We start from the raw sequence: 23216 nt of genomic DNA on the forward strand, positions 1-23216 counted from the left end.
TCTTGTGAGCGTCACACGTCACTTCCGGAGCCTCTATAACCCGTGCACCTGTAAAGCTGTTCACGTGGTCAAAGATCGTCTATGTAGTGCGTGACAGCACAGGAACGTGAGTTTCTAATAGCACTGAAGGTAAAATATATGAATACATTTTTAAAAGTTCTGCTTTGTAATTACATCATAGCGGAAGACCACAAGCTGATTCATGTTACATGTGAATTTCTTTCTAAGTTTCTTTCTAGATAGATTATTGATCCATCTGTGATTATCTTGATAACTGAACTGTCATAATGCTTTAATTCTGTGCTGTACATTTGCAGTTTGGCACACAAAATAATACAATTTTAATTTTCACATACAAAAATACAAATTTATGTAACGTGCATATTCTTATCAAGGTCTACCCTGATCAGAATATTTTGATCAAGGTATAGTACTGGCTTTATTTATGTATTTATTTTTCTATGCTTATCGTTCTGTTTGTTTAATTTAGTTGCTTTTTATTCTTGATAGACACTTTAATGATTCTGCAAGAGATATAACTGTGCTACAGGACCTTCATAAAGAATAATAATAAAATGAGTGTAATCTACAATGAACACAAAATGGTTAAAGGTATCACAGGCTCATATTTATGGTCTTATTATGTGAGGTGGTGAAATATTTTATATACAGTATGTACATATACACACTTATACAAAAGTTAAAGAAAAACAGCAAGACTGAGATTGTGCAAAAGAGAATTCTAGCAGATATACTGTAGATGCCATAAATAAATGCTAATTAATTGTTTAATTATTATTAATTAAAGAACGACACTGTGTAGGTCTTCATTGTCTTAAGGCTAACAAGAACAACACTATGCACTAACTAACACACTTAAAGTACTTTTGTTTTTAAGTGTTGTGTATCAACGTTGCCTGATTGAGGTATTTGTAAGTGTTTCCATTTCTGGTATTTTATACTTCTGTGCCATCACACTTTCACTTACTTTCATTCATTACCTGTCTGGGAACCTGAACACGGTTGAACTGAACTGTTTATTTAAAAGAAAATATTGTGCCTTCTTACATCTATTTGACCACTTTACATTTCAGGTCAACATTTTCACGTGTCAGACATGATCTGTTCATAAAATCTAATTTTTATTTTCTGCTGAATTAACATGGAGTCGGGTAATCAATTCAGTTTTATTCAACAGTATGCACCATGCAGTATTGATGTTGTTCATAATTTGTACAGATTGAGATGAATTAAATCATATAATTTACACACAGTTGATCTGGAGCTTTGAATGCTTTTCCAAAGTTGAATTTGCTCAAATTAAAGATGTGAGCATAAAAGATGTTTGACATACAAACTACATCACCCTTTGAGACTAACTTAATTTTCTATGACATACTATAAACAGTTTTTACTCCCTAAGACTTTCTTGATTGCCCCCACTTCATTACACAAAGTAAACCAATAACATCTGCTGTAAATCAGATTTCAATTTAAAAACTGGCAGTAATTTCCTGAAGGAATGGCTCATGTGTTCTTTAATTTTAAGGCTATCGCTTCAGTGCTTCTTTTTCTCTCTTAAGGCTCAATAATTGAGTATATTTCACACAGCATGGTAAATATTTACACCTGTGCAAAGGCGCAACTTTCCACAGGGCAGCTCAAGGGCCCAGAAGCTATGAGGGGACCCTTCAATGTGCACTAGAGGAGTCAGAGAAAAGCCTTAATTTCATTTTACCATAAAAATGATTGAAAAATATAAACAGTGTTGGTATGATAAACACAAAGCAATAGAAAAAAATGATGAGCATAACATGTCATTTTATTGGTTTAAAATAACTTGGGGCCTGTCAACATACACACCCAAGTTATTCTACGTTTAGTTTTTATTGTTATTGTATTCATTGTGACTTTTGTTTGTAGTTCAGTTTAGTCTTATTAGTTTCAGCATTAGGTTCTATTCTTTTGAAGGGTTATTGTATTCGAGGGCGTACGCCCGAGGCTAGACTTAGTGAAATCGCTGTAGGTGTTACAATAAGGAAGCAGAGCTTTCTGAAAGCAGCTGACTTAAAGTCTTGTAACAAACATGCTCTTCAAAGCCTCACCAGGCAGATTATGATAACAAACGTTACCAAAGATTAAAACTAAGTTTATTTCCGGTTTTTATTTTACTTCATTTTTCCAAATTCACAAATCATTTCAGTTATTTTTAATCCCCCTCAAAAATCTAGTTTCTATTCTTGTTCTATTGAACTAAAATGTTTTTTATATATAGCTTTAGGTAACAACCTTTGTTCAGACTAACAGTGACTCTGTGAGGACAGTTGTTTTTTGCTCCAGAGTGGGAACTCTTCATTTTGTTTTGTTTTTTTGTCTCTCTTTGACGTTGTGGCTAAAAATAGCGTCCGTGCGCTGCCGGGAGGTGGAGATACAAATAATAACAACTGAGAGAGAGAGGGAGGGAGGCCGGGACTCTGGCGCCTGCTCGGCGCACACAGTTCAACTTTCAGGTCATAAAGTCACAACAAATCCACGCGGTTTAGAAGTTACTGCTCTTTCAAGCACACACAGACACAATCGGGATGATTTGTGATCATTTCGTGCCGGGACAGGTGATCGATTGGGCAGCCGGGGGAGGGAGTGAAACCGATACTGCGTAGTCTGGCCACCTCTGGCTGCACCAATGAGAGCCCGCGGAGGCTGCTCCGAAACTAGCGCAGCGCTGCATGCTTGGCAGGTGGACAAAAGCTGAGCTCAGGGCAGAAAAGTGTTTCACAAGCTTCTCTGTTTTTAAACAGGACGGGAGAGAGTGCAACACGCAAACAAACTCAGGGAAACGGAGATAGATAGTGATATCAGCGAGAAAGCAAGCAGCAGTGCCACAAAGTCAAACTGCTTCAATACAAGTGAATAAAAAAAAATATTAATCGAGTAAAATATATCCAAATTAAATAAAGGTGAATCAAGGCAATCTAAAAAATGTAGATTAATATTTAATTTCACCAAGTTGTAACATGATTATTATTATTACTGATGATTGTCTTGTGTGTTATAAAAGAATAAGCTCTATAACTGCTACATACTAATAGACAACTGTAAGTTAAAGCACCCTGTGCGCCATTAGTGAACTCTGTTCACTTATAAGAGATCTGTTCCACTTTTTCTGTCACACATATACTGTAACAATGGCTCATATCAAACATCACTGAAGTTTCTAATAATGAGGCCACTATATGTTCAAGTAATCCCTGTCATCTGAGTGCTTGTTTTTATAATATTCTTGGCTCTGTAAGTCATCACTGAGTACATATCCCCAATATGGTATGAGCACAGAAAGGGGAGAGTCTAAAGGGCTGCATAGTCAGGAAAAGATAAATAAGGATTATTTTGAGCTGTGAATCATGCAAAGCTACTCTAGTAGAATTGAAATTTAAAAAAACATAGAGAGCTGGAAATCAACATAACTAGTCCCCTTTAATTATTCCTCCAATTTCTTATCCAGGTTCAGGTTGCAGGGGGTCTTAGCAGAGAGGCCCAGCTGATCCAGCTGTCCGGGGCCTCCTCCCAATAAGACATGCCTGAAACACCTCACCTAGACCACCCAGACCACCTCAGCTGGCTCCTTTCAGTGTGGAGGAGTAGCCACTCTTCTCTGAATGTTAATATTTGATTGTTTTTAGTGAGCAGCAGTTAACAGTGTAGGTTCAACATTCATTTCATAGTCAGCAGCAGCACAATGTAGATTATGGCTTTCAGTGCAACACAATTAATCGACATATTTAAAGAAAAGGCAGCAGTGACGGGGAGATGTAGAGGCACATTTACAGCCGCAGCGTCGTGAATGTCAGAACTTCCTGTTGTGCAGCGCAGCAGCCAGCCGCAGCGACTCTCTTTGGTTTGAGCTAAGTGTGGCTTTGCTGCTCACCTCCTGCCACTGAAGAGCACCGTTACTGCTCAGCACCTAAAAAGCAACAGATAATAACATGTAAATGCAGAAAGGAGGAAATGTAAAACAGTCGGCCAGCCAATTTATTCTTCACGCTGTAAAACACTCGATGTTACCGTGTTGTTGATGTCCACCATCACCTGGCTTTTTCTATCCAGGTGAATGTTTAGGACAGTCATTTCCACCCAGGCGTTATCCGTGTTCCTGCAGTCATCCACATAACCCTCAAACACCTAAAACCAAACAACCACGTCCATCAACAAATTAATCGATATCATATTAATGTACCGTTTCAGCCCTGGCAGGATGCTCCCCTTCTCTCTTGAATGATTCAAACATTTCTCAGCTCAGGAAATAAGTAATTTGTCTTTGATGTTTACATTTTTTATTTTATAATGTAATATTTAATCGAATGCTTTCTATTGTATCACTAAATTTACTAACCAGTGTTTATATCAAAGACAAACAGAGGGCCTGTTCTTCCTGCTCTCTCAAAATGCTATCAGTGACAGCTGTTGACATGTTCTTCTATCGAAAGCTGTCGTGCTTTACAGCTGTTCTTTGTTTTCATTGCTCCTGCAGCTACTTTAAAGCTTTACCACCACAGTGCTGCACTGACTTACCTTTGTTCCCTCTGACAGTTTTGCGTTGATCGTTTCATACAGCTTTTTCCCCATCGTTTTTTTAAGAGTTGGTGGCAGTTTATCAGCAGAATCAACAGGGCCCTGAAGGTTTTAAAGCCACAGTGTGATTGAACAGTGCAAAAAAATGTATAAACCACATTAAATGGACAAAGACTGGAACTCACTCCAGGTAAAGATAAAGTTCTTCGACTCTCGTCAAAAACTGCCAGGTACTCCAGAACTGACTTCTCGCTGTCTCGCCAGCTAAAAATAAGTGGAAAGTCTCAGATATTTCTGTGCAAAACAACCTTTTTAAAACCTCTGCAGGGGCATTGAGATGACCTACCGTGTAATCACAAGCTCTACACTGAGGTTTGGACCCAGGCGGCTCAGTGCCCCACGCCCACTGATGCCCGTCCTCCCCCCTGGGTTTCTGAGATGACAAGCTCCTTATCAGACATCAAGACATGCTTTTGAGGTTACTATAAGTAATACTGAATAGGTTCTATATCTGTTCTTGTGTCATACCTGTAATTAGCTAAGGCTTCTGGTTCTGATCTGCAGGGAGAAACAATAGATGAAGAGCGTACAGAGATTGGAGGAGCCGGTCTTGTAATTACACAATAAAGTCAAAGTTAGGCCAGAAAGCTTATTTACTGTGTTCAAATAGATTCGACCTGAAAACTGGTAATTCACTTGTCACCGAGGCCCATTCATTGCCTGCTAATTAATGTTTTTATGGATATAATATGCAGGTTAAAAACACAATGTGTATACTCACGCAAAATAATCCCTTTCAATGATTACTTATAACCTACTGGAAGAGTGTTGCTTTCTAGACATGTGAAAAACAGACTCTACGCTGTCCTCAAATAAAACGCTAGTGAAAACAGGAAAGTATGGCTTCACACACCCATCCACATGGTCTTCGCTGTCGTCAGAGGTATAATTAGTTGGTTTGTATGAGCTGAAACTGACCTGGAAAAAAAAGGAGATAAAAACCACCAGAATTATTGGACAATTTATCAGTTCAGTGACTTTCTGAGGAGTGGCAACTGGTGACTTTGTGGTGGAAAAAAATAATATTTAATAATATTTAAATATATAATAAGTACCTCCCAGGGCACCTTCTCCTCAGGCACAGGGAAGCGCGTGAGTTTGCTGTTTGGGTAGGAAAACTGACGGGAATACACATGGAAACCGCTTCCTTTCTCCGATGTATTCCTGAAAGAATCTGGGGTCTCATCTACGCCAGCTGGAGCTGCAGGTAACCACAAAAATGTGCGCAAACAGCAGCAGATTTAGAATATTTATCAAACATACAACTGTGACATGTAAATAGTGAATTAAATTTGGTACTGACTCCGTGACTGTGTGTCTTTTGAGGGCAGACCCTGAGATTTCAGACTATCCATAATCCACTGCAGGGCTTTAGTAGACTGGCTGACCTGATGAGACAAAGGAAAGTGGATCAACTACTTCTGTTAGCTGCTTAGATCAAGGACGTCAAAGTAATTTTACACGTATAGCTAAGTTTGATCTTAAGTGGGTCAGAGCAGTGAAACTCCTATTTCTGTCAGTGTAAAGTGTAACTACACGTTTAATCCCCGAGATAGAGATTTTTTTCGTTTAACTGTGAACCCACTGTATAAGTACACATTTCTGCATTAGATAGTGAAGAAAACAGGAATCTTATGCCACTTAATTGGTTATTTGCTACTTTATGACTTTGGTGTAGTATGAATGGAAATGGGGGAGGTGTTTATCAGTAGGAAAAGCCATAAAATGTATTAAAAATGCAGTTCAAAGTCTAAAATTCACACCCCTGACACACAAGAGCGTGCCACAAAAAGCGTGCCGTGTCTTTAGTGCCTCAGGTCACCCTCCATTAGCATATCGTGACATATTACAGACACAGGTGCAACATTAGTGCCAACCAAAAGAAATCAGGCCACAACCTGCTCTTCAAGTTGAGTCAGTCTTTTCAGCATGGCAGCAGCGCTCGTTTCCCCATTTCTCTCCAGCAGATCAGTTATGATGTTAACCCTGCAGAAACAAGTGTCAGTTTGAAAATTACTTAAAGAAAATCATCAGTCTTTACAATAAAACAAACAGGAAATTATTATATACTACTTTTTTTTAATAACAGAGTGATTTCAATCATTTTTATGTAAATATTGTTTGGTGAAGCAGCCACATCCAAGTCCTTGGACAGAAAATATCTCAAATTACCCTAAATCTATCCAACTGTGTGTGATACATAAGGTGATTATGCATGCAAATTGGTCCTTTGGTCTCTAAAAGCTCATTAAAAAAAAGAACGTGCAATCACATTTTGGCTGGACTGCTCACTCCGTTTTATGGAAACTGGTGTGATGATGCATAGACAGCACACATACAGCGACTTTCAGCTACATTACTGTGAGATTACTTCTGGGCTGTGTCCAGGATGCGTCTCTCCGTGCTCTGGCTCTGCTCCTGCCGTGCAGACACCAAGTATCTGTCTTTCATCAAGGACTCCCAGGTCAGCAGCTCCTCATCCTCTGTCGGGTTGAGCTCATTCTCTGAAAAACAGCATCACATGCTTTGAATCACTGCATAACCTAATTCTGCACATCCATGCGGACAGAAAACCCTGCACAACAGATAAACTGGGAGTGAGTTAAACAGAAAGAGCAAATACTAGCTGCTCAGCGACCTTTTCTTTTCAGTTCATGTTCAGTTTGGGGGTTTTTTTTTTCTGTATTTTATAGTATTTTATAGTTATAATAATCTTTTTAAAACACAAATTAGGTTTTTGTTTAAAGCACTGTCAGGGTCTGCAGATGACCTCTGAATACATTAAACTTTCAGCATCTTCACTGCCACGTTCTCAACAGCACCAAAAACAGGTAAAAATCTGTCGACCATGAGCAGAGGCAGAGGAGATCATCTGCATTAATGAGATAAATAAAGGGTCATACTCTGGTTACAGTATGATGGGGATAAACTGATCCATCTCCATGGCAACCGGGCAAGCTTCACCTGCTGACGAACACCATGAGATGTGGCTAAAAGCTCTGAAACTTGTGTTTAGATCTAGTTTTGAAAACGGAAGCCTTCACCTGCATTTGAGATACTTGTTTTGATGTGACCTAAATGTGGGATTTCAGTCATGTGATCTGGTTTTGCTCACATGACTGACCTGCTTTTGGAGCCATACTCACTCCACTGGTCACTCAAGAAACAGTTTTATGTGACAGAAAATACAATATTAGATCTTTTGATCTTGTTATTTCATAGTTTTAGTTACAGTGAGTTAAACGTCACCACTAGATGTCAGTAGATTGCAATCAACTGAGTTCTATTTTCTAAACTCTCCCAATTTAGGTGCATAATTCTAGATAAGTTGGTATTGGACTTGGACACTTAGCAAATCAGCTGTCACACGATGTGAGAATATGGTCAAACTGTTCATCAGAGGGAAAGTGGGATCTTTAGGACACTTGAGCCTAACATTAGATGGAGTGATGCCAGAGTAAAAGCAGCTGTTGTTTAGCCGACTCACTGTCTGCTGTACAAAGATGCGAGGGTTGCATGGCTAATCTGCTGATATGTTTTTGTGTGCTAGAGCACTGACTTCAGTTCAGGAGATGAAGCTTGAGGTGATGAGGAAGAGGATGACCTTTTTAAAAAGATCCCATCTCTTTCCTTAGCGTTTTCACCATACATAGGTCTAGCTACCATCTTTCATACCTTGAGTCTGAAGTTGCAGGCACAAATTTAAATCTGCCTTCGTGGCATGTGAACGCCTACAAGTTCTCTTCTTCTTCACCTTTGGGGTACCCTGTATGTGGGTGGTCTGTAGCCATGTACATAAATAATGAAGCATTTTTAATTACACAAAAGTCTGCAAAGGTGTGGATAAACACTTCAGCACTTACTGAACTCTTTGTATATTTTGGGGGGCCTCCGCAGCACCATGCTTCTGATGAAGAGGTAGATATGACTGAGGATGATGAAAGGAGGAGGGGCAGCAGGTCGACTGTGGTACTCCTTAATTAACTCGTATCTTTGAAACTTCCATATTTTGTCTGTGTTGTCCTGGACTTCCTCAAATGTAAAGCTGTGCGGGACGATAACACGAAACATAAGGAAGTTTAAAAATAAAAAAAAGGCGAGGGCTCATCATCATCATCATTAAAACAGTAAGATGACAGAAAAGCTCATACACTTTGATGACAAGGAGGACTCACTTGAAAATTGCTATTAAGAGGTTGAGCAGCAGTATGTTGGCAAAGAGCAAATAAACACAAAGCATGATGATGGTGAGCCATTCAGGAAAGACCGGGCTCTGGTTTTCGTTCAACACGGGACATTTAGGCTTCAGGGGATCTGTAGCATTCACGCTGCAAGAGTTCATGTCAAACTCAGTGTCTGCAGGAAGAAAAATGACATCCTCATTAGTGATGAGCAAAGTTGAAGCCTTTGGAGGAGAATAAATATGTGTAACAAAATACTGAAACAAATTATTACAGCTAAAATAAAAAAAATATATATATATTTTTTAAAGTATAAGATTCTCAAAATCCACTCACTATCAATATTTTTGGGAAACTGGCCAAATATGATGAGGTATGGCTCGTAAAGCACCCCACGGATGATCCAATCCAGACGATTTTCATTGTGGATGAGGATGCCTTGTTTGGCGACACCATAAGCCACCACCCAGATACTCAGGAGGAACATGAAGAAGAACATGTCCATCATCTGGAGGATAGAAAGGCACCAATCACAAGCAAGAAACACTCAGAAATTGACACATTTAGAAACACGGTTGCAAATTCTGACATCTCATGTATGCTTAGGGAGTAAATAAAGTGTAGCTGAACACAAAGTTGAGGTCTGACTGACTGAAATAAGTGTGGTAACAAAATGATCCAAGTGTTCAAAACACCTTTTTGAAACACAAGGACTACATTTCATCTGCAGACTATGATCGAGGCTCGGTGAGGTAGAAACCTCTTATTGTATTAGGTAAGCGTGTTTTTTTGGTGTAGCCATAAAACCTCAGGTCAGCATGCTTTGTATTTGTTCTGTAAACCCCTCACCATCTTTCTGACTATGATGATTTTGGGTCCAAGGGTTCGGCTGATCGTGAAGATGGCCATGAGACGGAGGCAGAAGACCACAAAATCGATGCAGAGGATGATTTTACCCAGATAAAACAGCTCGGTTGTCAGCCTGAAGTAGGAAAAGCTTGGTGATTCATAGATAATGCAGTGGGTGGATTGATTTCCACAGACTGTCTTAGAGAGCAAAAACCCACCTAAATGCAAGGCCGATAAGGAACAGGACGATGGAGAGGACATCTAAAATATTCCAAAACTCATTGATGTACATCTTGGCTTTCTTACGAAACCCAAAACCATCTGGATCATGAAAGAGCTGAAAGAGAAAAGAGAATTAGACATAAGAGGATTTTATATTACTTAGCATTCGACATACAATCACCTATCATTTAAATTATTTTGATTACTTTCTAATCAATAAATAAATCATTAAAGGATAAAGAAGCCTTTGAAATGAAAACAACAAAAAAAGACAGAAAAAGGGAGTTACTCAGGGACAGGATTTAGGTAGGTAAACAAATTGACTGCCCTCTGTACATCAAGGGGAACTGTGTTAAAATGGGTCACACCCAGAAATCCTCTGAAGACCTTTCCTGCCAGCACCATGTGGGTTATTAAGAAGGTACAACAGCGACTACAACTGCTGGAGCCTACAAGCTGCAGGCCTTGCCTTTTAAGCTCCTCTGCTTAGAACGTAATGGCATATCGTATCTCTGAGTAACAGATCACAGAGCTCTTCAGTGGGTCATCAACACAGCACAGAAAACCATGGATTGCTGTTTACCCTCCCACTGCCAGCTCCTGTCACCTCTTAGGGCTGCACACTTGCTATAATTCCTCACATCCAGGACACCTCCTGTTTGACCTGCTACCCTCTGGATGGAGCGGGACCTTCAGAGCATTTTAAGGACTCAAAGACAGTTCGTTCCCAGGGCCATTTACACAGTGAATTTCAGCTAGGAGTAAATGTCTGTTTACAGGTTATATAATGACTACCTTTTAGGGAAATGACTACTAAAGGTAATTACTTTCAAAGATAATTATATTCATTCTGGTGCAATAATTACTCTCACTGGTGAAACAATGTCATTCATACTACCCCAAAGATTACCCTGATGTAATTTTATATTTATTTATTTGTGTAATGCTTCCTTTTCAGGCGCATGCTTATTCTTTTCTGTCCTATTTTAAATGCATTCGTTTTTGCTGCATTTGTTACAACTACAAAGGTTTTCTATTCTCTGTGGACTTGCTCTGTTACACTGCTCCCTCCTCTAAAAGAAGAAGGGTACTCACCATTTCTTACTGCTGACCTTTTAGACATTTGAGCCTCTAAAGGTGAATGGGGCCACTGTCTGTGTTGAAAAATTCAAAGACTGTCTCTCTACAATACAGTACAGTGCACACAAAGAGAAAAAAAGGCTATTTGTTTGTTGTTTTGTATCATTTGTGGGTCTGAGCCACAGTTTCTCACCTGTCTGATCTCCTCACACACCAACGAGAGCAGCCAGATGTAGAGCAGCAGCTCACCAGCAGAGGGCGTGCTCTGGAAATCGATCATCAGCACCACAGCAAACAGGAAGAGGAAGGCAAAATAAAATACAATGTTCCAGTAAAATTTAACCTGTGGGGAGGTGTACAGGTACATCAGCCTGGACCAGCAGCCCAGAGGCTTCATGGGCTTCAAGCTGTGGACAGAAAGATCACTGCAGTTAGAGAGACAATGCCATGTTTTCATGTATCCACTGTTTATTCAACTTCAAATGACATTTAAGGTCATGCAGCGATGAGGGTTGATATTTGCATTAAGGAACAAGTATGTACATACGGGCCATAACCATTTCTTCTAAGTGTGCTTCCTGTCAGGGTCTCCACTGTCTTCATCTCCTCGTCTTTTGCAGTTTCTCTCTGGATGATTTCATCATGTCTGTGGAAAAGTTACACTTTTGACCACAGCTGAAACTCAATCAGGTATTATTATTAAAAAGAATACAAGCAGAAAGTTAAATTGGGGCATTGTTTAATTAACAATGTCAAAAACCCTCCAAACAAAGGCATTTGAAACCATTAATCACATTCGTCAATAATGAATCGTAGTTTAAATGCGTGGCACCTCGCATTATGAACATTGTTCAGCATATTATGAAGAATACGCATTGCTCTATAATTCATAACAACTATCTCAATTAAAGTTAAAATCTAAAACGATAAATAATCCATCCATTTCTTCCTTTGGGTCACGGGGGGCCTAAACAGAGAAGTCTACACCTCCCTCTCCCCAAGCCACCTCCTCCAGGTTATCCAGGGGAACACAGTGGCCAACCGAGTGTGTCCAAGGTCTACCCAAGGGCCTCCTCAGAGTAGGACATGCCCGGGAGGCGACTGCCCCAACTGGCTCCTTTCGACATTGAGGAGTAGCGGCTCTACTCTGAGTACCTCCTGAATGACTCCTCAACCTATTTCTAAAGAAGAAAGCTAATTTCCGCCACTTGTATCTGTGATTTAAAATAATAAGTAACAATAACAGGCTTAAAAAGGAGGTTAGGCATAACATTTAGGACACAACAATTTTCCAGTTTTTGGCATCAATTGAGACGTTAACAATTAGATTAAAGTACAAGTACATCTAGTACCGACAGTAGTAACAATTAGTCACACACATCCTTACATTACACCAGATGTAAGAATCTCCACTTAGTCACTGTGTAAACTGTCACGTTTCTCTCGGTGAACTTCTGTTTAGCATCCATGGTGTTGTTGTCAGATTTTCCTCCTATGGGTTTTTGGATGTTAACTATTGTTTGGCCATATAGCTAATCTCTGTCAGGGAAACTTCCAGCAAAATACACATCTAAATCTTGGAAAGTGACTTCATTTTTTCCCCTGAATGCACTGATGAAAGCTTTATCTGCATTTTCCCTCCTTTATCCTTCTTATTTGCTTTAAAAATTCATCCACACATGGCAGCAATTCCATGGTGTATGAAAGATGAATCAGGAGTCATTTTAGATGACACAGTTGTAGATATGTGTTGTACGGTATATTTAGTCAGTTTCTGTCAAATGAAAACAAGTGAGAGTTGTCTGTGCCTGGACATTACATTGGTGGCTTACTGTATATTTATGTATTTGTGTATGTTTAAAATTAAGTTAAAGTAAAACTTTTAATATGTATGTATTGTGACAAAGTGGTAGGCTTGAACTTATTTACCACTTGTGCCTTAAACATATTGATTTATCCCATGTTATTTTACAGTTGGCCATAATGCTTTAGTTTAGACATTGCTGGTGTAACTTTGCTCTGCATACTCTCCTGGGTTTGTTTGTGGTAGCGTTATGTTACAGTTTACATCCATGCATATGCTTTTAAAGCAAATACTACTTAACCATCAGGTGGTTTGAATTTTTTTCTGCCGTAGGCAGAATGACACGGTAAATTATGTTTGCTTTTGTTGCTTTGGTTATAATTACCTTTGTTTGTCCCTTTGTTCTGGTCATACAGCCAAAACAGGTGTGTGGGAGGGGCCGAACTGGCACTTCCTTTTTATATAAGGTCATGAGGTCATTGATTGCATCATTGGGTACAACCAAATGAAGGGTTTTTCCTTTTGTATAGTAATGTTTATTTTCTTCAGGGTTGTTTTGAGATGGTAGAATGGAGATGCCAGGAAAAAAAAATGTGACCAGTGTTGCGTTGATGCAGTCTATTTATCACTTTCCTTACCACTTGCTCTAACCTACTTCAAACACATCTGTACAGTAGCATGGCATTATCCATTATTAGGCAAAAAAGCCTTTTGTGTGTGGTCTAAAGCCAGCCCATCCAACTCCCTAGTAGTCATTTACATATGCTATGCTTCCTTTCTTCACTTGGGAAGAATTTATTTATCTTATCTCTATTTTGCTCCATTCTGTTTGCCAGTGTTAATAAAAACACATATAAACACAGTAGCATTGTACAAGCCATTGTACCCCTTAGCTGGCTGGCAGGTCTCACCTGAAACACAGAAAGCCAGTGAAGATAAGAGGGAAAAACACCATGCAGATCAGCACTCTCCACACAGGGTTCTCTACTGAAAGCTTACCACACCAGATCTGAGTCAGCAGAGCCTGAAAGACACGTTTACACAGACTGCATTATAATGCAGCACCAAGAAAAAGTTTGAAATTAAATTGAGCGATTTCTTAATTTTGTAACTTTAATTGATCTACTCAACATTGTGATGTATAACACACTGGCAATCCCCTCTAGAAAAATCTAAAATTTCCTCTACCTGAACACCAGACTGAGCTATGACGTTTTTGTCATCTGCCTCGAGTGCCAGCCGCAGGCATGTCGTTCTGCCCCACAAGTGTGACATGCGAACCAGCAGTTTCTTAGCGCGCGACTCGTCACTGTTGTGGCACTCGGTGAAGACACCTGGGACACACATATACGCAGCCTGAGGATAAATTCAAGCTCCATAACAATCACGGTCAATTCAGCCATGTTATGATATGTGTTATACCAATGGCATGTTTCTCATAGTGATTGGCGAGTTCTCGCATTTCTTCTGCATCATCTGCATCGCTTCCTTCTCGTGCCATTTTCTTCAGGATCTTACTGGCAGCCAGAGCAGCAGACATACAATCCCTACACTGTTAGTACACAGATACAGAAAGATGTGAGGTCATAAACACGCCACGCAAGCAGCTATGGTTGAAGTTTCCAGAAGTGCTTTCGTCACCTGCTCCCAGGCAATTTCAGCCAGTTCCTTGTTATTCTGGACGACAGCCCAAAGGAAAAGGTCTGTGCCCGGGTCCCTCTGTGTTTCAGGACTGTCCTCCCTGAGCTGAGCTTGGGAACTTGTCTGACTTTTAGACGGCTAAAAAGAAAGTGAAGGAGTCTGTTATTATTATATGATTAATGTTCACAATGCCAGGATTTCTGATATAATGATACCCTACAGCATATTCAGTCTAAATACTTTGCATATTTACTGAATATTTTACTCCTACTAACATCTATTTCCATAAAATAAGCTTTCTCAAATTATAAAAAATAAAATTGGGTAAGATACAACACGTGATTAATTGGCAAAAAGACAGATTCAGTGTTTCAAACAAAAAAACAGAGTGGATGAACTAACTCACTGACAGTGACGTTTCATCCATGGACATGTTTAACTGGTCTGTGGTGGTGGAGGGAGGATAGAGGGGCTGGGTGAACTTCCCCAGCAAGTGGCGCACCACATCAGAGACATAAGTTAAGGAGATCTTTTCGCCTTGCTCCCTGCAAGCTCGAGGTCTGATGCCGAAAGCTTGCCTCCCGCTGCGTCGAGCACTGTGGATCCGCTTAGCCAGCTTGCGCAGAAAGAAGCAGCTGGGCAGCTGTGTGTAGAGCTCACACAGAGTTTCCTCCTCCTGCAGGAAATCCCTCAGACTCACACCGTTCTCCAGCAACAGACTCACAAACTGAGGCTTGTTGCCAGCCAGGGCTGAGAACATGGCCCAGTGGAGGTCGTTGGACTAGAAGCAGGAAAAAAATCAGAACAACATCATCAGAATTTTTGTTGTTTTTTTGTCTAGTATCATTGTTTTAGAAACAAAGGATGGTGTGATGGCAAAGTTCAACATGGAGACAATAAAATGAAGGAAAAGCAGACTGCTATTTCTTTCTAGACCTCTTCTCTGCTACTCGTAAAACCTTTATAATATGATGCATGCTGCTGCTGAATCAGCTGACTTTATGGTGTTATGGTGGCAAGAAGGCTTTCTGTATTGATAATATGGGCTGCGTTTACCTTTGGAACCAGTTTCGAACACAGCAAACTCTCCCTATAGTTAAACCTATATGTATGTCAATTATTTACAGTTTTTCACTTCTCCAGTGAAAATGGCATGTGTGGCCAGTCTGGCACCTGATAGGCTCACATAATTACCTATTTCAGTTTTTCCATTCAATAAATTTATCTTACTAATACAAACCAGGATTTCAATGCTTTTTAATCACAAAGCCTGTGCTGTAAAGGTCATGATTTTTCTCTTTCATTTCAATTCCCTTTTCCCCCCTAACATCAGAAATCAGACTAAGCAGTCACACAAGAGGTAGGTATCAACTAAATAAGGCAACCCAGAGTTTCCCAATCTAGCTATGAGTTTGTTTGCACAAAAGGGAAGCATGTAACCAATCAGAAACATGGACAGCTTTACTAGCAACAGAGTGATATACTTTACAAAGAAGGTTAAATGTTAGAGAAAAGACTGGAAAAGCAGTGTGCATGAAGTCCAAGAAAAGTGTGTAAACTGAAAGTAAGTAGAGAAGAAATATAAAAACGTTAATTTATTATTTTATTTTTACATAATTCAAACAGAATTACATTTTAGAATAACATCACCAGGTGCAAGGCTTAGGTGCCTTGCCTTACAGAAGAATAAAATTCAGCATTACTTGCAGCCAGCAGGACAGAAGGAAGGGATAAAGTTATTTGGAGGAACTGATGTTTCTTATTGATGTTCAGCAGGAAATGGGGGAGAAAAAACACTATCTGGGTAACTGATCAGAGAGTGATGTTGGTTTTCTATTTAAAAGACAAACCCACCTTCCACTGGCTCTCCTCAGTGAAGATCTCAGTCTCAGCTATATCCACCCGGTTCCAGGTTATAGCCAGCTCCAGCTGCCTATTCCAGCATTCAACTTCCAGGAATTCACTGGATCTTGAGGCTGAAAGGAGAATTTACAGTGATTCGATTTATTTGTCTCTTGTCTCTCTAAAAAGCTCATCCACTGCTCGGTGCATTTTAGATAGTATCGGAGCGATCGTGGCTCAAGAGTTGGGAGTTCGCCTTGTAATCGGAAGGTTGCCGGTTCGAGCCCCGGCTCAGACAGTCTCACTCGTTGTGTCCTTGGGCAAGACACTTCTCCTACCGCCTACTGGTGTTAGCCAGAAGGGCCGATGGCGCGATATGGCAGCCTCGCTTCTGTCAGTCTGCCCCAGGGTGGCTGTGGCTACAACTGTAGCTTGCCTTCACCAGTGTGTGACTGGGTGTGTAAAGGGCCTTGGGGTCCCTAGGGGGGACTAGTAAAAGCGCTATACAAATACAGGCCATTTACTATTTGAATGTAAAAAGTTGTTTTTTTCATTTATCCAATGACTAATCTAATTGATTTTTAAATAAATTCTTACACATCTGAGAATGATGTTTTTCCCCCAGCAAATCTTTTAAAAATATTTATATTACAACAAAAAGACAAGCAAGAGTCCAGTCTGACAAGATGGAAGCATGGACGTGTTTGGTTTATCATCAAAACCAAATATCAAACATAAACCAATTATTTTTCTATTATAGTGTTCTTGATGGATTAGTACAGGAAAATTTCCAGTTGTACTATCAGGACTGTAGTCATGTGACTATAATGGGAGACACTGGATGACCTACATTAGCTGAGATAGCAGAAAGGCGCCCAGATAATGTGGTTTAATTACCCAGATGGATGGAAAGTCTGGACAAAGCTGATAAACTAGAATGATGACTCATCACGGTCAAAAGATTAAGTGAATGTCCAGTGTGGTGGACTCACTTACGGTTTCAGTGCACTTTAGCTCAGATTTCTTTGCTAAGCTTGGTTTAAATGGGTTTCTTAGGTATTTTTTCAGAATATCATGAGGCGTTATTAGTCTGAAGGAAGCATGGCACATTTTTAAAGACATCAAGGCTGTCTGGTTAGGATCCGGGCATTTGCTTCAAATCCATATTCTTACCTTTGAGTAGTGCTTGAAGAATGGCCACATCCAAATCCCCGTGATAGTCCTCGCTCACTCTGAACACTGTCAGCAGGTGTGACATCCTGATGATGTCCTGAATCTACAAATTCAATAAAGAAAAACGTTTAAATACTGGAACCACTGTTTCTTTGGCTCTGGCTCAGACATCTCTGGTGAGCACACAACAAACTTCGTGCAAATATTTTCATCTTTGATATTTAGTCATTTAGCTGCAGGAAACAGTTCTGCAGCTAAAACTGTGCTGTTCAACATATGTTACTGAAGATGCATGGTGATGAAGATGAAGGTGTCATCCTGACAAAGAAAAATGTGAACAGCAAATGTAATAGACCTAAATCTGACATAAGACAAGCAGACATGAAACACATGAAGGGAGAGGAGACTTAGACACAGGGGGGTGAGGACCTTAGAGGAATCGAATATATATCGAATATATATAAGGTGCAATATGGGAAGAAGGCAAGCCAGCAGAGGCAGTGTGATGCTTTGTGCAATGTTCTGCTGGGAAACCTTGGGTCCTGCAATTCATGTGGATATTACCTGGAAATGTACTAACTAGCAAAGAACTGTTGCAGACAATGTAGAACCTTTAATGGAAATGGTATTCCCTGATGGGTGTGGCTTCTTTCAGCAGGATGATTCTCCCTGCCACAAAGCAAAATAGTCCAGGAATGGTTTGAGGAGCACAACAACGAGTTTGAGGTGTTGAATTAGCCTCCAAGTTCCCCAGAGCTCAATTTCCCCAATCGAGCATCTATTGGGGAAATAAAGACTGATAATGACTGAACAAAAAAACCTATGTACATGGATGCCCACCTCACAATTAACAGGACTTATAGGCTCTGTTGCTAACATATTTTTGCAGCTATAACAGGACACCTTCAGGGATCTAGTGGACTCCATGTCAAGGTCGATGGGTCGGAGTCATTTTGGCAGCAAAAGGAGGATAAACACAATATTAAACAGATGGTCATAATGTTATACCTGATTGGTGTACATACATTGTGGCAATATCTAACACAGAAAACATCATCTGAGATGATAATGTCAACTACTAGATCAGTCACAAAATATGACTCATGACCATCCAAGTAAGGCATGTATGAAAACACTGCTTTTACACTGTCAATTTAGGGCAGCTATTGCATAAACATAAGTCTGGGTGGTTGTCTAATATCCATCCATCCATCCATCCATTCGCTTATCCTTTTCAGAGCCTATGCCAGCTGTCATAGGGCAAGAGGCAGGTACACCTTGGACAGGTTGCCAGTCTGTCGCAGGGCTAACACACAGAGACAACCATTCGCACTCACATTCACTCCCGCAGTCACACCTATGGGCAATTTGGATTAATCAATTAACCTATCCCCACAAACTGCATGTCTTTGTACGGTGGGAGGAAGCCGGAGTACCTGGAGGGAACCCACGCAAACACGGGGAGAACATGCAAACTCCACACTTTGGGCAAAATAGCTTCTATAGTAAGTTCAGTAATTTTATGGTATTCAGTATATTTACATACCTTCTTGGTCCATTCTATGATTTTGCCATCTGAGAATTGTTCATACTCTTGACCAAAAAACTTCTTCATCAACTGCTGGATGAGGGCAATAGTGACTCGGATTAGTGGCAGTCCTGACACGTGTGCAATAACATCTGCTATTCTCCCAGAGCCCTCCAAGATCACGCATGGTGTTCCATGGAGCATAGCATTGTAGATGGTCTGAGAGGAGACACACAGGGCAGTTATACAACACACACACACACACACACACACACACTGACACTGACACTGGGGGAGAGAGGCCAAAAAACAGCTGACTCACATTCAGCGTGCCTGGTCCGCCATCCAAAACCACACACACCACAGGAATAGTCACACCAGTCCCTAAAGATCAAATATTTGATCAATTAAAAAATATATATATCAAAAGCTTGAAAGATATATTATCATATTTCAATAAATATCTGTGTTGTCTTATTGATTTTTTAGATACTACATCTGTTATCTTTAACCTTTATTTCCAAGACACTTTCTGGTGATCCACATCTCTAGGCAGCTACGCAATTTAATCTCTACACCATAATGTCCGTGGGTTCCATCATCCACCAGTAGGAAGTGGGTATGGTTGCTGTCGAGAGTGGATAGTTGGCCCTGGTTCCCAGTGTCCATCAAATAATGGGCAGGGAAGCATCCCTAAAGGAAAAAGACGGAGAGTGAGAAGAATTTACAGTAACCGAATGCTAAGAAGATGATGCCATCTCACCATAAGTGTTTGTCCTACCTCTGGATGCACCAGTGCTTTCCTGTTATGAATTATCCCCCATGTTGCCACTCCAATAGTTACAATCTTGCCCTGCATGGAGCTACTCATGGCGTAGTCCCTCACAGCCTGCCCCACGTGCTTCATCACACCTGCGTGGGTACCACCAGTGATGATCCATGCACCTGCGTACAAAGCAGCATATTCACCAGTAGAACAAAATATCTCTAAAATATGAAAGTCAATATTAAGAGCCTTACAGTCCTGACTTTAAAGATAGGACTCCTATGTGAATGTTTTTCTGGAAACAACCTAAAAATCATGCAAAAAAAGGGGGGTGGGGGTGGTTAATGGGGGGGGGGGGGTTGAGTGTGGGACTGTTTCTGGGCCTGGAGCAATCATTTTCTGAAAGCTTCACAAGTCCGCAAGGTTACCAGGAAACCAGGAGAGATATTCAGGATGCTAGAATTACAAGTTTTTACTGTTTTTACAGTTAGTACAAACGCAAACTACATATAGCTGAAGTCTATCTGACTACCAAAATGAACAGAACAGAAGCACGGGAGGTGGCACGTAGCCATAAAAACACTACTTTCTGTGCAATGAATGATCTCTCACACACAAATCTATTGCTCGCTTGCTCTTGTTCTGGCTGACCTGTTGTCTGGGCCACTTTGATCAGCCCTCTGTGGAACATGTTCTTAAGATGAGACTTCAGATAGAAATTCTTGGCTCCTCCGGTAACTGAGATCAGTAGATTGGGGGGGGACAGTTTCCATTGTTCAGTCAATAACTGGTACAGGATCTCAGGGCTGGTGTCTGTGGACACTCGGGCGTACTGACGGTGGACATGTACACACAGATTTAAAGGATGGCATAAAGACTTGCAGATGTGCATTTACACAGTAACATAATGTAGAGTAAGGACTGGCTCACCTTGCCTGTCTTTTGTCCCAAACCACCAAAGCTGATGTCTCCAAAAGCGTCAGTGGGCGCTTCACGGACATGTCTGTGTATGTTCCACGACTCGCCTGTGAAGTCTTCTGGCTTGATGGCTTCGTCTGTATGATCAGTTTTTGCGTAGCCACACTTACACACATCCCCACTACAGAAACAGTAGAGAAACAGAAGCCAATGTTTAAGATTTAAAAAAGTATAAATACATTAATTCTTCTTCACCTGCTTTGCAGATATCCAGTAGTTTTAATTAAAAAGCTAATTTGTTTAGAAATGCCCATTTTTTAGTGTTCAAAGTTTGTTTTGCATTCTGTATTTTATTTAGCTGAAAACTGCATTATCATGTAACTGTCCCCACAGCACCACTCTATTACAGCAACAACAAGAAGGTCAGTCCTAAGTCAGTCCTCATCAATTCAGCATAGTGCAGAGCAGCCCAGCTTACCTTCCATCTTTTTCAAAAAAGCAGCATTCCTTCTTGCAAATGTTTTCCTTGATCCAGGAGGCGAGAGCAAGGCGCTGGAACGAAGGGGACAGAAAAAGGTGTTTAGAGGGTCTGGCTGTGTTAACCGCCAGAGTATGAACTAGCCGTGACTCCAAGCCAGCTTCCGACATCCTGGCACAACATGGGAAATTGTGTTGATGAGATCGAGCTTAGGATGAGGTCTGCCAGAGTGGCAGGAGAGAGGAGGCTCTGCAGCAACCGCTTTGGGTGCTCGACATTGCAACAGTGATGTCAGAGCTGTGTTGCTGCTGAGCAAGCTGCACGAACCTAATACTTACTGTAGAGGAAAGGCAGCAGTCGGGCAGTGGTTGTGGATCAACACATAAATGCGTTAATGAGTGAGTTAATTGCACTCAGATTTCTTAATGAGGGCATAAAAGAGCAATGATTTTTAAGGAACTAGCACAATTTAAAAATAATTCCTATCATTATAGCCAAACTATTATACTTGTGAACAAAACATGAAAGACAGTTTAGGTTTAACATAACATGAAATAGTAGAAATCAAAGCACATTTATTCAGTTACTGTACTCTACTTTGCTCACACATTTTAATTAAGTATCTTGATTTCATGATGTCTGGCTTCTCCTCCACTCTATACAGCACTTTTCATCACAGGAGCTATTTGCCAGCTACACTTTGTAGATTAATATTGTATATATGAAACTCATGATAGGTTAATGTAATATAAGTCATTACATGAATACTTTTGGTTTTGATATATTACCCCATTTATAGTGAAGTTTAGAAAACAGTACTTTTAATATGGATATGATATAGTTACAATGCCAGTTTTCTTAATCCTAATCCTGTGTGAAAAATAAAAGCTTGTGACAGATAAACACCCACCTTATACAAAACCAATCCTTGATATATTCCATGTGTTTTTTGCTGCTGCAACTGCTGAGTCACTTGGTGTGGGTGAACCTTGCTCTCAAATTTAGGTAGCATATCTGAAAGCGCAATAATAAAAAAAAGAAAAGCTTGCTGTGTAAAAGATTTCTTGAAGAGCTAGCGTCCAAAAACAACAACAAGAAATAATTTACAGCTAGTTACACACAGATAACACAACATGTTTAAGCCCACACTGACCAGCTGTTTCAGACATCATCAACGAAGCCTTCAAGACGCCTCACATGAGAGAGTGAGAGGCTGCGTGACTTTATCACATCACACTGTTAAACTGGCTCCTCCCTCAGAAAACAATATAAACCACCAAGGGATTTCACTAGATGACATAATCTGCTATCTAGCCAGGCTTCGTATTACTCACAGTTACATAGCCTGAGATATACCCTCACTGGCCACTTCATGAGGTACACCTTGCTAGTACTGGGTTGGACCCCCTTTTGTCTTTCAAGATTTCTGGTCCATGTTTAGTTGATAGCATCACACAGCTGCTGGAGTTCGCTGCACATGAATGATGTGAATCTCCCATTTCACCACATACTAAAGGTGCTCTATTGGATTGAGATCTTGTGACTGTGGATGCTTTTTGATTAAGGTGAACTCAGTGTCATATTCAAGAAACCAGTTTGAGATGATTTGAGCTTGTGACATAATGCATTATCCTGCTGGAAGCAGCCATCAGAATCTGGGTACACCGCAATCAAAGGGATGGACATGGTCAGCTGTAGTGTTTAAGCAGTGGTCAGTTGGTAATGAGGCGCCCAAAGTGTAACAAGATCTCCCACCACCATCAACCAAGCCAAAGCATAGATGCAAAGCGTCCATGCAATGTTGTTAACGCCAAAGTCTGAGTCCAACATCCAAATGTTGCAGCAGACTCATGAGACGAGAAATTTTTCCAAGCTTCCATTGTCCAATTTTGGTGAGTATGTAAGAATTGTAGCCTCAATTTCCATTTCCTCGCTGACAGGAGGGGCACCCAGTGTGGTCTTCTGCTGCTGTAGTCCATCTGAGCTGTGCACTCAGAGAAGCTCCTGTACATACTTTGGTTGTAACGAGTAGTTATTTGAATTTTTTGTGTTGTGTTTTCTGCCCATTAGCTTGATGCAGTCTGGCTATTTTCCTCTATTCTGCA

At 40.4% G+C, this 23216-nt stretch overlaps 1 protein-coding gene across 1 annotated transcript; it reads right to left on the bottom strand.

The window, feature by feature from the left end:
* Positions 1-1173: 1173 nt before the first annotated feature.
* On the bottom strand, positions 1174-21281 carry trpm2 (transient receptor potential cation channel, subfamily M, member 2). The gene is made up of 32 exons (XM_076875109.1): positions 21112-21281; positions 20646-20814; positions 20367-20547; positions 19731-19894; positions 19462-19642; positions 19272-19333; positions 18968-19168; positions 17422-17524; positions 16261-16382; positions 14813-15187; positions 14407-14544; positions 14188-14317; positions 13954-14099; positions 13677-13789; positions 11509-11607; positions 11155-11368; positions 9878-9996; positions 9660-9792; positions 9147-9318; positions 8805-8985; positions 8493-8674; positions 7001-7133; positions 6528-6615; positions 5933-6017; positions 5685-5830; positions 5483-5547; positions 5098-5127; positions 4916-5002; positions 4755-4833; positions 4570-4671; positions 4063-4179; positions 1174-3961 (listed from the first exon to the last, which is right to left on the bottom strand). Exons 1-32 carry the CDS (start codon positions 21279-21281, stop codon positions 3845-3847), a joined length of 4404 nt encoding a protein of 1467 aa, XP_076731224.1. The 3' UTR covers positions 1174-3844.
* Between the last annotated feature and the right edge of the window lie 1935 nt (positions 21282-23216).

This window comes from Maylandia zebra, linkage group LG16 (assembly GCF_041146795.1).
Source record: "Maylandia zebra isolate NMK-2024a linkage group LG16, Mzebra_GT3a, whole genome shotgun sequence".
Taxonomy (NCBI): domain Eukaryota; kingdom Metazoa; phylum Chordata; class Actinopteri; order Cichliformes; family Cichlidae; genus Maylandia; species Maylandia zebra.